The sequence below is a fragment of the Sorex fumeus genome, unplaced genomic scaffold, assembly GCF_029834395.1.
Source record: "Sorex fumeus unplaced genomic scaffold, SorFum_2.1 ptg000035l, whole genome shotgun sequence".
Classification (NCBI taxonomy): Eukaryota; Metazoa; Chordata; class Mammalia; order Eulipotyphla; family Soricidae; genus Sorex; species Sorex fumeus.
Genome location: NW_026606092.1, coordinates 31,329,609 through 31,344,454, shown reverse-complemented (window position 1 = coordinate 31,344,454; position 14,846 = coordinate 31,329,609). Strand labels below are relative to the sequence as shown.

General features: G+C 42.6%; 1 protein-coding gene across 1 annotated transcript in view; it reads right to left on the bottom strand.

Moving 5' to 3' along the window:
- The window catches only part of MAP3K19 (mitogen-activated protein kinase kinase kinase 19), a 57,510-nt gene that overhangs the window by 31,134 nt on the left and 11,530 nt on the right, over positions 1-14,846 (bottom strand). The window contains exons 3-5 of the mRNA XM_056117557.1: positions 13,364-13,460; positions 6,305-6,383; positions 2,625-2,884 (exon numbers count right to left, since the gene is read on the bottom strand). Of these exons, the coding sequence (XP_055973532.1) occupies positions 2,625-2,884; positions 6,305-6,383; positions 13,364-13,460 (436 nt within the window). The remainder of the gene's footprint in view (positions 1-2,624; positions 2,885-6,304; positions 6,384-13,363; positions 13,461-14,846) is intronic.

Genomic DNA, 14,846 nt, shown 5'->3' with positions numbered 1-14,846 from the left:
GGAGAAATTCCTGAGAGCAGAACCAGGAGTGACCCCTTGATCATTGCTGGGTGTGACTGAGAGGAAAAAAAAAGACATTCATGGATATCCCAGAATTACAACAATATAATTTATAGTAAGATGCATATGTATAACTTCCTCAGTTATAAATATTTCAAGTATTATAAATATTTGAATAAATGTTAGCAGGTTCTGATAAGAAATGATTCAGGTATAGAAAGGCACTCAAAAATTTCTGCTGTGTGTGTGAGGAAGGCAGAGGTGTGTGTGGCAGCAGAGAGACAGCAGGTAGGTTGCTTGCCAAGAAGCCAACCCAGGTTTGATCCTCTATATCCCATATGATCCTCTGAGCAACATCAGGAGAAGTTCCTAAGGGCAGAGCCAGGAATAACCCTTGACCATTATCAGGTGCGGCCTCAAAACAATTTCTCCTGGAAAGGTAGAGGTAATCTCTTTCTGATAAGTCTTTCACAACATATGTTGAGAACTTTCTTTTTTTCTTTTTTGAGAAATTTCTTAATTGTGTATAGAATTATAGTTAAAGATTAAATTTCCAAGTTTTTTCCCTCTGTAAGTGAAAACCCAATACTTCACTAAAATGAGAGTACAGGAATTTTAGAAGGTATAAATATGAACAGTTCTGGAAAAAAGAAACAAAGAGCATCAACAAAAATTTTTACAGTTGAAAACTGCATAAACGTTTAGCTTCCAGCTTTCTCTATTCTGTTCAGTACCTACAGGAAAGAACTCAACAAGAAGTAGGAATCCCAGCAAATGAGAGGGAGAATGTTAAAATCTCCTACTACTATTGTGTTGCTGTCCAGATCTTTCTTCAGGACTGTTAGTAGTTGCTTCAAGTTGGTCAGTTCTCCTTCATTTGGTGCATATGTTAATGAGTCTTTCATCTGCTTCATGTAAGAATAGCCTGATCATTACATGATGTCCATATCTGTCTTTTATTACCATTTTTAGTTTGAAGTTTATCTATTTTTTTCCTTTTTAATCTTTTTGTGTGTCACATCTGATGGTGTTTGGAGCTTTACTCCTGGCTTGGTGCATAGGAATCTCTCTTGGCAGTGACCAGGGGACCATATGTGATACTGGGGATCAGTGCTGGGTTGGCTGCATGAAAGGCCGCGCCTTACTGTAGTATTATCTCTCCTGCCCCCAGTCAAGTCGCTTAGAGAGCTCTTTTGTGCTAGGTGTCCTTCCCAGGCTTTTGTTGTCATCCTTAATGCAGGTGAATCTCTCTGCCTCTTTATTGTGTTGGGTGCTAAGCTCTCAAGGAGTGAGGGTCTGGTTTTGTGCAGACCTGGGTGGCAATCAAGGGTTCGTGCTCAACCAATTCCACACAAACTTGACACTGAATTTGTCTCACTCTGGAACACGGCTCCTGGCAAGTGGAGGTCACGAGCTTATTGTGTCAGCTACAATCCTAAGGATGGACAGACCAGTGTTACATCCAGACTCACAGTTCACAGTGCCTGATTGGGTACCAATGTCCCACACATATGGACAGCGACTAAGGGTTTGGATCAGGATCACCTGGGAGGACTTGATTCCTTGAAACTGCAGAGAAAGTCTCTAATGACTCCAGGGGCACTCCTGATCTCAATTAAATTTGGAGGAGGAGGCTGGCTCTGCCTGGGCTGGGAAGCCCTCAACCAGCCCATGCTGCTCTAACCTTCGCTTGGGATGGTGAAGCTTGCTTGAGGACTGCTTCTCTTTCAAGAGGGACCAGGTCTCAGGGCTGGGGCCAGAGCACAGCAGGTAGGGTACTTGCATTGGTCTTATCCATAGTCAACCCAGGTTTGATCCCTGGCACCCAAAACAGTCCCTCGAGCCCACCCTGATGTATGTCTTTTATTTATCAATTAAAAATACCCCCCAAATGAGTTTGTTATGTATTTTTTACTTCTATAATTTTTTAAAATATTTGCTCCACTTAATATTTTAATTGAACTGTACCTTTACTCCCAAATCCTACAATAGTTTTTTCCCCCTTTGTTTGGTGAGATTGATTACAGTTTCTTTGCCAAGCATTCTTTCTTATCACAACTTAATGGATTATAGCTTGTTCTTGGTGGTTTAGGCTGATTGGTTGAGGACAGTAGTCAATAAGTACCATTGCTCTAGCCCTTCTCGCTCTGTTTCTTAATGAAATACTGTGAACTATAAAGAACAATGAACTATGTAAGTGCCAAATTAAAAATAAAAACCATTTGATCGGGGCAAGAGAGATTAGTAAAGGAGGCAAGGCTCTTACCTTGCATGTGCCTGATCCCTGTTTGACCTCAACACTGCACATGGTCCCCCAAACATTGCCCAAGCAAGAGCTAGGAGTAAGTCCTGAGCTCAGCTATGCACAACACTATCCCACCTTCAAAATTATATGATCCCATCAATAGATGCAGAAAAATATTTTATAAGACACATTTGTTTATGATAAATACTCTTGTCAAAATGGGGATAGAAGGAACATATCTTAATGTAGCATATTTTACAAACCCACAGGGAGGAAGGAAGGAAGGAAGGAAAGAAGGAAGGAAGGAAGAAAATAGTTTCTGGCATATAAAATACGTGTTTATTATTAAAGTAATCACTGTAAAATTTATTCAACTCACCTTCAGATTTCCTTTGCTGCCCCTGTAGAAAGTGAAAAACATCTTCTCTGGCTACAGACTTAGAAATGATTGGTTCTAGGCAAGGTTTTGGCAACAAAAAATCCGAATTCACATGACAGTCCTCCCTAGAACTTTCCTCTTTCTTCAGAACTGAAGGTGGCATGGTCAGCATCTTTGTCCTGAAGTTCACCATCTTAATCTCGTTTGCGAGAGAAACAGAATGTACTCGCGTCCATTCTTGATGCACTGAGGATTTCTGACTAAGAGAGGAGGAAATGTTTTGATTGAAAAAAAATCTCATTCTTATATATGCATTACCACACCATTTTTGATGGGGTTCAGACAGTAGGTAACAAAACATAGAGGAAAAAAATATATATATATATGTCTCGAAGAGCCCGGCAAACTACCAAGAGTATCCCGCCTGCATGGCAGAGCCTGGAAAGCTCCCTGTGGTGTATTCGATATGCAAAAAATACAGTAACAATAACAGGCCTCATTCCCCTGACCCTGAAAGAGCCTTCAATGCAGCCGCATTGGGAAGGACAAATAAGGAGAGGTTGCTAAAATCTCAAGGCTGGGACAAATGGAGACAGCACTGGCGCCCACTCGAATAAATTGATGAACAATGAGATGACAGTGATACAGTGATACATGCATGAAAAAGGATGATTAACAGTATTACAAATCCCAGTACCCCAATAAGAATGGTTTTTAAAAAATAAATAAAAATCTCATTCCCCGTGTCTTCTGCATCTCAATTCTCAGTCCAGCCTGATATCACATGAAAATTTGGAGACCTCTCTCCAAATGGCCCTTCTCAGGGGAGAGACCATAGCACTGAAAGTTGACTCTTCACTCCCATTTGGCTTCTGTGCTCATTTTACTTTGTCCAGTCAGTACTTTTTTGCTTGACCAGAGAAATCAGAGGAACAAGCACAGGCTTAGGGTTGGACCTTCTTACCCACCTCCCCTCCAAACACAGTCCAGTGCTTCTCAAACTATCTTTTGTGAAGATCCAGTTTTAACATTTTCCAGTCCATTGTGGAGATAATTTGGTAAAAACAGAACAAAAGCTAATTACTGTAAAAATGGTACAAAATCAAAAACAGGCAATCATATTAACGAGCATAAAATTATCACTGTCACTGTCATCCCATTGTTCATCAATTTACTCAAGCAGGCACCAGTGATGTCTCATTCATCCCAGTCCTGAGATTTTAGCAGCCTTTCCTTACTCATCTTTCTCAATGCTGCCATATTGGAGGCTCTTTCTGGGTCAGGGGATGAGGCCCTTTATAGTTACTGTTTTTGGCATATCAAATACGCCACGGGGAGCTTGCCAGTCTCTGCTGTGTGGTCGGTCGGGATACTCTCAGTAGCTTACTGGGCTCCCCAAAAGGGACGGAGAATACAAGCAAGTATGTTAAAACCAAACACATGTGTACTGCTTTAGGTACATCAGTGGGCTAGACTGTAAGAGGTCTCAGCCGCAAATGCATGCTCCAGGAAATACTGCATCATTCTCTTCCAGGAGCTTTGTTTTATAGTCTCTGGATCTTGGCTGTTGATGGGATTACATGGCACCGGGGGCAGTTTGTGGGTGTGACTACCAAGCTACTAGAAAATGGGGGATCTGGGTGGAGGAGGCCCAGTTCCGATCCAAGCAGGCTTGGAGGTCTCAGCCCCGGGTCCCACATACACATGAAAATTGTTCATGTGTATGAATAGTTCCTCTGCTGGTTCCTTCATAAAACTATAGTTTCACTTAATACACAACTCTTGTTTAACGTTTTATTGTTTCTTTGTTTTTGCAGAGAGTCACACCCAGCAGTGCTTAGGGCTTGGCTCTGTGCTCCGGGACTCGCCTGGTGGACTCCAGGGACTTTCTGCAGTGCTGGGATTGCACCTGGGTTGGCTTTGTGCAAGGCAAGGGCCCTACTGCTGTACTATCTCTCTAGCATGACATACAACTTTTAAAATGGTTAAACTGTGAAGGTCCAGGGCAGAGAGATAGAGCAAAGGGCTAGAATGTATGCTTTGCATGTGGGGGCCCCAGTCCAAGCTCTGACACTGTTTGGACTCCTGAGCACTGCCAGGAGTACTTCCCCATGAAAAAGTAATCTAAATAAAAACTTTTTTGTTGTTTTGATGGGTCTTTTGGGGATGGGGCCACACCCGGTGATGCTTAGAGCTTACTCCTGGCTCTGTTCTCAGGAATTACTTCTGGTGGGACTTGGAAGACCATATGAGATGCTGATGCCAGGGATCAAACCTGGATTAGAAACATACAAGGCAGGTATCCTATCTGCTGTGCTACTGCTCTAACTCCAAAATAAACTTTTTTTTTTTGGTTTTTGAGTATTACCCAGCAAGGCTAGTAGGAATTGCTTCTGGTGCTGCTTTGGGGACCATATGAGATGCCCGGGATCAAACTCATGTAGGACTTACACAAGATAAGCCCCTTATCCACTGGACTATTCCTCCAGCCCCCCCAAACAAACTTTTAAGGGTTATTTTACTTTCATCATGAGCTGGCAGAAGAATCACAGGACCACATTTTGAGTGGCACTGCATCAGGGCCAACGCTGGGCCTCCAGCGAGTTTCTGTCGCTGTATTGGAGCCCTCTTTCACCCACTGGCTGAGTATTGTCTGCAGCTGCTGAAGTTCCAGCTACACTGCAGAGCTAATAATGCAGCAAAGACCATATGGCTCACAAAGTCTGAAATATGTATTATCTGGCTCCTGCTGCAATAATGTTTATTAGACTTGATTTTGTGGACTCCGCGCCAGGCTGTTTTCACTCGGGGCGCCCCAGAGGGGGCGGGTGAGAGCCCTCCCCGCCTCAAGGGACCCAGCCCCGGCAGCTGACTTTCATTACCTAAGAGCCGCCACGCTCCAGGCCGCTTTCCACATGCTTGGGCTGAGCCTCACATATGAGTGATGAGTGAACATATTCCTGGACACATCATAAGACACTTCCTACCCATTTTCCATAAATACCACATCATATTTGATGGTGTTAAGACAGTAGGCAACAAATAATAGAGGGCAATATATATATTTATATATACATACATGTGTATTTATGTATATATACACACACACACACATATAGAGCCCAGCAAGCTACCGAGAGTATCTCGCCCACACAGCAAAGCTTGGTAAGCTATCCGTGACGTATTCAGTATGCCAAACACAGTAACAACAAGTCTTAAAAAATGGAGATGTTACTGGGCCCGCTTGAGCAAATCGATGAACAATGGGAGGACAGTGTTTATATATATATATATATATATATATATATATATCTCAGAGAGCCTGGCAAGCTACCGAGAGTATCCCGCCCGCACGGCACAGCCTGGCAAGCTCCCCCGTGGCATGTTTGATATGCCCAAAACAGTAACAATAACGGGTCTCATTCCCCTGACCCTGAAAGAGCCTCCAATATGGCAGCTTTGGGAAAAACAAGTAAGGAGAGGCTGCTAAAATCTCAGGACTGGGGCGAATGGAGACATTACTGGCGCCCGCTTGAGTAAATCGATGAACAACGGCATGGCAGTAATACAGTGATACAGACCTGCTTTAGAACTGAGGCCAATCACTAAAATGTAAATTGCCAAACAAGTATCACCTTGTGCTTACATTGCAATCTAATCTTTCAAAGGGTATTCCTTACTTGTTTTCTTTGAAAACTTCTTGGCTCACTTCTTGAGGATCTGTGACATCTCTTGGAAAAGCAACAATAATTTCAACACCTATAGAAATACAAGACAACAATAAAAGGAAAGGGAAAAATCCCAATTTTTCGAATATCTAGGAGAAACATTTTAGTTTTGGTTGGATGGTTGATCTGTTCTCAAGTATTCTAGAATGAGCATTATCCAGGCCAGAGACCTTCTATTACTGCCCTTGTATCAGTCGGCTTCTTCCTCTTCTCTTTCAGAACCTCCCAGCCCCCCAGTTTGATAATCTTAATTCTGAAAAGTCCAAGTGTTTGTTATTGGTCATTGTCCATTCCTTTACTTCACTTCTTTATATACCACATTTGAGAAAGATCATCTGATATTTGTCCTTCTCTCTCGGACTAACAACATATCCTCTGGCTTCGTTCATGATGTAGCTAAAGACAACACCTCATCTAATCTTTTAGCTGCACACCACAACCTCTTTATCCATTCACCTGTTACTGGGAATTTGGGAAACTCCCGTATCTTGACTATTGTGCTTAGTGTTGCAATGAACATAGGTGTGCACATATCTTTTTGAGTTAATATCCAATCTCCTTATTGTAACAGAAAATTTCACCATGTAGAATAGATGCTTTCTTTAAGTAAAATATACAAGTTGAGCAAATTTACACTAAATACTAGTATGATCCATGCCTGCATTGCCTGTAGTTTAAGGTTTATTAGCCTTTCATTGTCCCACTCTTCAAGCTTTTATTAAGCATATGCCAAACCCAGTGTTTTGTGCTAAAAATGTAGAAATAAACCAGGTGCAGCAGTGGCTCTAGTGGAGATGACAAGAAAGCGGAGAGAATAACAAGTCAAGCATTCAAGATGTTGTGTGAATGGTGGTGGTGCAGGACAGAGGAAAGTATTCTCTAGAAGGCTGTGGTGCTTTGCCTCCACATTCAGTCAATTCATGGATGTGTCAGTCATTTGTCTGTGGCAGTCTGGAGGCTCTGTGGTTCTCATCAGTCCCATCTCATCAATGAGAGCTACAGGGAAGCTAAGACAGGCTGTGAACTAGACAGGTTTCAGTCTACATGCTTCCTTGCCACAAGGTCATGAGGTAGGTGAACTTGGAAAAGTGACATAATAGGTATTAACACTTTCGTTCTCTTCCTTGCTACGTATTTGTTATTTGCGAAGGACTTTGGATATTTTGTCAACTAGAAGGTCCCGCTTAATGGAAGCATTTTCATTATTAACTTTTATGTTTGTAATCTGTGACAGCAGTAGGGCGTTCGCCTTACAAGCGGCCAACATGACCGACCCGAGTTCGATTCCTCCGCCCCTCTCGGAGAACCCGACAAGCTACTGAGAGTATCTCGCCTGCACGGCAAAGCATGGCAAGCTCCCCGTGACGTTTTCGATATGCCAAACACAGTAACAACAAAGTCTCCAATGGAGACGACAGTAACAACAAAGTCTCCAATGGAGACGTTACTGGGCCCGCTCGAGCAAATCGACGATCAACGGGAGGGCCTTTACCTTTAATCTGTGAAATTAGGTTTATTTTTGTTTTTATAAAGTAAATACTTCCAAAGGCAGGTAGGGTACCTGCCTTGCCAGCAGCCAACCCTGGTCCGAGCCCCAGAATCCATGTGGATCCCCAGACACCTCCAAGATTGATTCCTAAGTGCAAAGCCACCCTGAGCGTTGTCAGGGTGGCCCCAAAACAACAACAAGAATGACGACGAAAATTCTGTGCTTCACTTTTTTCTAAGGAAATTTTTTTGCTCCCTTTCAACAGTTTATTCATAACAAACAATGTAGCACTGCACTGTCCTCCCATTGTTCATCGATTTGTTCCAGCGGGCCCAGTAACATCTCCATTGTGAGACTTGTTACTGTGTTTGGCATATCCAATACGTCAAGGGTAGCTTGCCAGGCTCTGCCGTGCGGGCGAGATACTCTCAGTAGCTTGCCAGGATCTGAGAGAGGGGTGGAGGAATGGAACTCGGGTTGGCCGCGTGGGCCGCGTGCAAGGCAAACACCCTACCCGCTGTGCTATCACTCCAACCCCATAACAAACAATACAAAATGAATGATTTCGGTTCTGCTTTGTGGCAGGGGCTGAGGTTCAGGATAAAAACATCCAAATATGGTGGTGGGAAGGTGTTATGGTGGTGGGATTGGTGTTCGAATATTAAATATGATCAAATATTGTGCTACTTTATAAAAATAAAATTTAAAAAGGCTGTGCTTTTATCATTATTAAACACTAATAAACTCAGAATGCTTTCAAACAAATGGAATTGTTCAAACGTCTATAAATTGAGTGTTTTAGTTTTTACAATCAAGGAACAAAGATACATATGCAAATAAAAGAAATACTTGCCTATAGGGCTGGAGCGATAGCACAGCGGGTAGGGCGTTTGCCTTGCACGCAGCCAACATGGCCGACCCAAGTTCGATTCCTCCGCCCCTCTCGGAGAGCCTGGCAAGCTACCGAGAGTATCTCGCCCACACGGCAGAGCCTGGCAAGCTCCCCGTGATGTATTCGATATGCCAAACACAGTAACAACAAAGTCTCCGATGGAGACGTTACTGGGCCCGTTCGAGCAAATCGATGATCAACGGGAGGGCCTTTACTTTTACTTTACTTGCCTATAAAGAAATTAATTTCTAAGAGCCAGTGATTCCTGTCCTAATGGTCTTAGGTGGTGATGGGCGGGAGAGATTATAGAATGAGCTAACTGGAATCAGTGGGGACATACAAATGACCTCTGATGTATCTGTTTGTCTCTTGAGTGAGTCGGAAGGTTGGTGGGATCCTCTGACCTTACCCAGTGGGCCAGAGAAGGGAATGTCACATGTCAAAAGAAAACACTAGCTTCTTCCTGAGAGTATCATTCTCCATAAGAAGGTGTAAACTAACCCCACTTGGAAATTTTATAATAGAGAGCTGAGGAGATGACCCATGGGGCTGGAGTCTGCAGACTCCTAGGTTCAATCCCCAGCACCACACGGTCCCCCAAACACTGCTGGGAGACACCCTTGAACACAAAGCAAGGAATAAAACAAGTATCCCCAGGGTGTGGCCCAAAAGCCAGAGAGAGAAGGAAGGAGAAAGGAAGAGAGGAAGAGAAGAAAGGAAGGAAGAAAGGAAATAAGAAAGAAACAAAGAAAAATGCTTCAGTTGAGAAAATCAAAAGCTCACCATTTTAAACATAGTTAATAATAGATAAGATGAAAAATGACAGTCATGGGGCTGGAGCGATAGAACAGCGGGTAGGGCATTTGCCTTGCAGGCGGCCAACCCGAGTTTGATCCCTGGCATTCCGTATGGTCCCCCAAGCACTGCCAGAAGTAATTTTTGAGTGCAAAGCCAGGAGTAACCCCTGAGCATCTTTGGGTACGACCCAAAAAGCAAAAAAAAAAAAAAAGAAAGAAAGAAAGAAAATGAGTCATTAAAATTTTTTTCATTAATATTAAAGCCAAAGCCCAAACTAAAAAGTTCTGCGTTTGATCCCTAGAAAGATACACACACACACACACACACACACACACACACACTCACTAAAACTTAAAAGTGGTACATCCAAATTCATACAATGAATATAAATTTTCTATCAGAAAGTCTTACTTTCCTATATTTTCAGTTTGTTTATCAAAATTGAAGGACTTGCAGGTTCAACATATTTTTATACCCTCTCGATATTTTGCTACTTTCCCAGGTCATAAATTTCAACACAGTTTTTTTTAAACTACGTTTTCCAGTCTCCTTTATTACAAGAGTTCAAAACCCCTAACTTGAGAGACAGATTCAAGTATAACATGACAAACTTGGGTTCAGGAATTCTTGCTGTCAGCAGCGATTAAATGTCTTAAGATTGATGTGGGAGTTGCCCCGAGTTTTGGCAGAGGCAAAATGATTTGGAGACCAGTGGTCAATCTTAAAATGAAGTTATGATTAAAAAAATTCTTCCTAAAAATCAGATGTAATATCTGTAGGTTTTTATTTTTTCATTAAAAATATTTTGAGGACTGAAATGATAGTACAGCGGGTAGGGTGTTTGCCTTGCATGCAGCCGACTCGAGTTCAATTCCCAGCATCCCATATGGTCCACTGAACACCTCCAGGAGTAATTCCTGAGTTTAAAGCCAGGAGTAACCCCTGTGCATCACCTGGTGTGAGATAAAAAGCAAAAAAAAAAAAAGTTTTTTTTTGTCTTTGGATCATGTGATAGCACAGTGGTAAGGCGTTTGCCTTGCACGCAGACAACATGGCCGACCTGAGTTCGATTCCTCCGCCCCTCTCAGAGAGCCTGGCAAGCTACCTGTGATGTACTCGATATGCCAAACACAGTAACAACAAGTCTCATGATGGAGACATTACTGGGCCCGCTCGAGCAAATCGATGAACAACGGGAGGACCGTGCCTGTGACCGTGGATCACATCTGAAAATGCTCAGTGGTTACTCCTGCCTCTGTGCACAGGAATAACCCCTGGTGGTGCTCAGGGGACCATATGGGGGGTGGAGGATTGAACTCAGGTTGGCCGCATGCAAGGCAGGCACCCTACCCACTGTACTGTCACTCTGTCCCCTAAAGTCTCAAGTTTTGTTTGTTAGGTTTGGACCACACACAGCCTTGGTCAGAGACTATTCCAGGCTTTGTGTTCAGGGTTTTTCCAGGCAGTGTTAGGCATCAAATCTGGGCCTCTCGTTGTAAAGCATTTTCTCCAGCATCTCTCCCTCCAGCCTCTTAGGTCTGTTCATTGATTGATCATTGTGGGTGCCACTCCCGGCAGTGCTGGTATGGTGCTGAGACTGAGTCCAGGAAGGTCTCCTACTGGAAAGGCATCTTGGGCCATACCCCAAACCCTTTGCTGTTGTTTTAATGGTCTCTGAACTTTCTAGTATCTTCTAAAACATCCTTCCTTTTTACCTAGCTAGGGAACGTTCTGTCACGAAGCAGCCTGATAACAGCTCTTTAAAAATATTTTTATGCAGTGATTTCAGGAAATTGGTTCTTATTCACCTATGAATGGCAATTTTAGATGCTCAATTTCCAATCTTAAAGGTTTGCACCTGCCAGGCTCTGGGAAAGTAAGTGGGTGAGTGAAAAATGCAAGAAGATTTCTTTGTTTATTCTGTTTTGTAGTCACATTCGGCAGTGCTCGGGCTTATTCCTGGCTCTGTGCTCAGGGATCATTCCTGGTAGTGCCGGCATAGATGGTGTCAAGGATTAAATCCTTGTCTACCATGAGCAGCAAGGCAAGTATCTTACCTGCTGTACTACTATCTGTCTAGCCCCGTGAAAGAGGATTTTTTTATACTGAAAGATGTTTGATTTTCTTTTTTCCTCTTTTTTTAGTAGGAAGCTTTGAAGGTCCATAAACTGTACTTTACTCTGCTCTGTCTCTCTGTCTCTGTCTTTCTCTCTCCCCACCCCTCTTTGAATTTTGGCTCTCAGGGCAGGGTTCAGGAGGCTATATGTGGTGCTGGAGATCAAAGCTGGGTCAGCCACATGCTAGGCAAGTGTCCTAGCCACTGTACTATCACTCTTGCCCTACAGCTCTCATTTTTAAAAGCTCCTGATAAAGCAAGTGCATGCTTCTGGAATATTTAATTGTTAAAATCAACGAGGGTGATCCAAACATTCTAATGTTTGAATATATGTAATATTTTAACAAGTGATGCTCCAGGTATCAATATTGATGCTTCAAAGAAGAAGGAGGAGGAGAAGAAGGAGGAGAATAAGGAGAAGGAGAAGAAGAAGAAGAAGAAGAAGAAGAAGAAGAAGAAGAAGAAGAAGAAGAAGAAGAAGAAGGAGGAGGAGGAGGAGGAGGAGGAGGAGGAGGAGGAGGAGGAGGAGGAGGAGGAGGAAGAGGAGGAGGAGGAAGAGGAGAAGAAGAAGAAGAAAAAGAAGAAGAAGAAGAAGAAGAAAGAAAGAAAGAAAGAAATCTTACACTAAATCTAGAATAACACAAATCAATTTTATAATGATTACTAGCACCTCAGTGGCAAGTAATCTCCAAACTCAGCAGAAAAGATGAATTATTTAACCACCTGGGAGGTGCTTGGAATACAGCTGGATTTCAGAGAACTAGGTCTGAAAGTTTTTGAATAGCAGGCAGATGCCACAGATCATTCGGAAGGAGATTTGTTGACTTTCATTTGGCCTTTCTGAGTTAATCATTTCAAATGTCACTGTTCTGATGTCTCACTTGTCACAGTTCTGAATATTTTGGTGGCATGTTCTCATCTTTCTCTGGGAAATCTTTGCCTAGAGGTTATAATCCATTGCTTCAGATGTAATTAAAGAGAATATTCTCATGATTTTTTCATTACCTAAACTTATAGTCAATAAATACTCCCTCCCCCCCCACCCCCCCAGTGATTCTGTGTCCTCAGTCTGAGGAAGATTCCAATGATGAGTCTGAGAAAGGCAGGAGCTTGCACAGCAGAGGGCAGCATTGCATTAGGGTCTCAGCTCAAGAGGCGAAGCCCAGGCAGCATCCAGGGAGCTTTGCTGGGATAAGGAGCGAGACCCAACGCGGCCGCTTCCCCACACATTAGGCACAGAATTCAGGAAAAGACCAGAAAGAAACTACAGCCGTTCAATAGGGTTATTTTAAGAAGTTCACCGGTCAATAAATGACAGACGGATATGATAGCTTTTACAATTTTCCTGTTGCAAGAAACTGCAAATACCTTGGAGTCTGTATTTGCAAGGGTACTGCTCTGGAAAATTCCATCCTTGGAGCTGAGCCTTGGGGCTCTAGTTCCCTTGCTCCCCTCAGGGAGACGCTCAGGGACAGAAGCTGATGGAGACTTGCCTGGTTCTGGCAGAGAACAGACCCTGGATGCTGATGGATGACTCAGAGGAAAGACATATATAAAGACATCTATAACACAAACAAGAAAAGGGTTCGTGGTGGTGGTGGTGGTGGTGGTGGTGGTGGTGGTGTGTGTGTGTGTGTGTTTCCAAACTTCTTCCCCAAGCACTTCTGCAGTTAGCAGGAAAGTCCAAATAATCAATATTCTTGAAAGACCCCATACCTTCTGTCCTGGGTTGCCAGTCTTGTCCATCGCCACTTGCATCTCCTTCTTCACTAGCCAGTAGGGAAAGACTGCAGTCATCATCTTGGTCAAACTCCTAAAATAATCATAAAATAAAAAATCACTTACTTCAGGTATCACTTTGTTGATAGAGTGATTTTTCCCCCAAACTAAAGTTTTTATTATTATTACTTTGATTTTTTTTCAAGTCACACCTTAGAGGTTATTCCTGGTTCTGTACCAAGGAATTGCTCTTGAGGGTACTTCAGGGACCATGTGGAATGCTGGGGATCAAACCTGGGTCAGTCACTTGCAGGACAATCACCTGACCTATCTCCCTAGTCCAATTTTTTAAACTCTATGGAGCTAGTGTGATTTGCAGTGCTGTTAATTATGATTCACAGATTTAGCTTACATCAGTCTAGCACCACACCCATCACCAGAGCACAAAGTATCCATTGCTACCCCCTCTCCCCACCCCAAACTCAGTTCTGTGGACCAACTCACTAGTTCTGTTGAAGAGCTAAAGTTTTAGACTGTGGGTCCTTTTTGAACTGGACAAAGTCTTACAACTAAAACAATGCAAAAGTCAGTCCCTGGAGCACCAGGCTTGGACAGATATGAACAATTCATAATGAAAACTGAAGAGCAAAGTTGAAAGCACGAGGGACACTTAGAAATTTAATATTTTATGCTTTATCATTTCAGTGATCAGCACGCTAAGCTGCAGCAAATGCCATCTGAGTGGATAACTGGAAAGAATCTTTGGCCACAATCATAGAAAACAACCCCAAAGGAACATGATCTTTTCCATAATGCCTCCCTAAGGCGTCCTTGACAAATGGCGAGGGTGGAAATCCCTGCTTCATCTGGGAGCTACAGGTGCAACCCTAGACTATGTGGAGGCAGCAAAGCTGATTCAAGTCTTCACTAGGACTGCTTTCTGACCTAATCAAAGCAAATACTTCTTTTTTATTATCCTCCAAAAAATAATCTTTATAATGAAAAACATGGCTGAAAGTCAACTTGACTTATAAGAGCCTCTTCTCCCTCCCAGAAGAAATGTTTTATTGTTGGGGAGAAGCTCCTTCACTAGTAGTGGCGGCTGGTGGTTTTGTCCTTTTTAGTTTAAGAACAGTGAGAGATGCCAGTTGTAGTTGAAATAACCCATTAACCCTGGCTATTGCAATTAGCCATGTGACTGTAATGATGTGTATGAACCACCTAATGAAGGACATGGTCGAACAAAAAGTCTTTGCCTTGTTAAACAAGGGAAATCTTTATCCCAAAACTCTAATCCTCCTTTTAGTGGTTTCAAAGAAAGCTTAGGAATCTTTTCTTTTGCACTTTGTCTATTTTAATTACAATGGGAAATAATAAAACTAAGGCATTACAATATTTTGTCTTCAGTTTTAGTAATAGTCTCAATCCTTTTTGCAGTGAATTTGTTCTTTTTAAGTATTTTAAATGAGTTTTGACTATC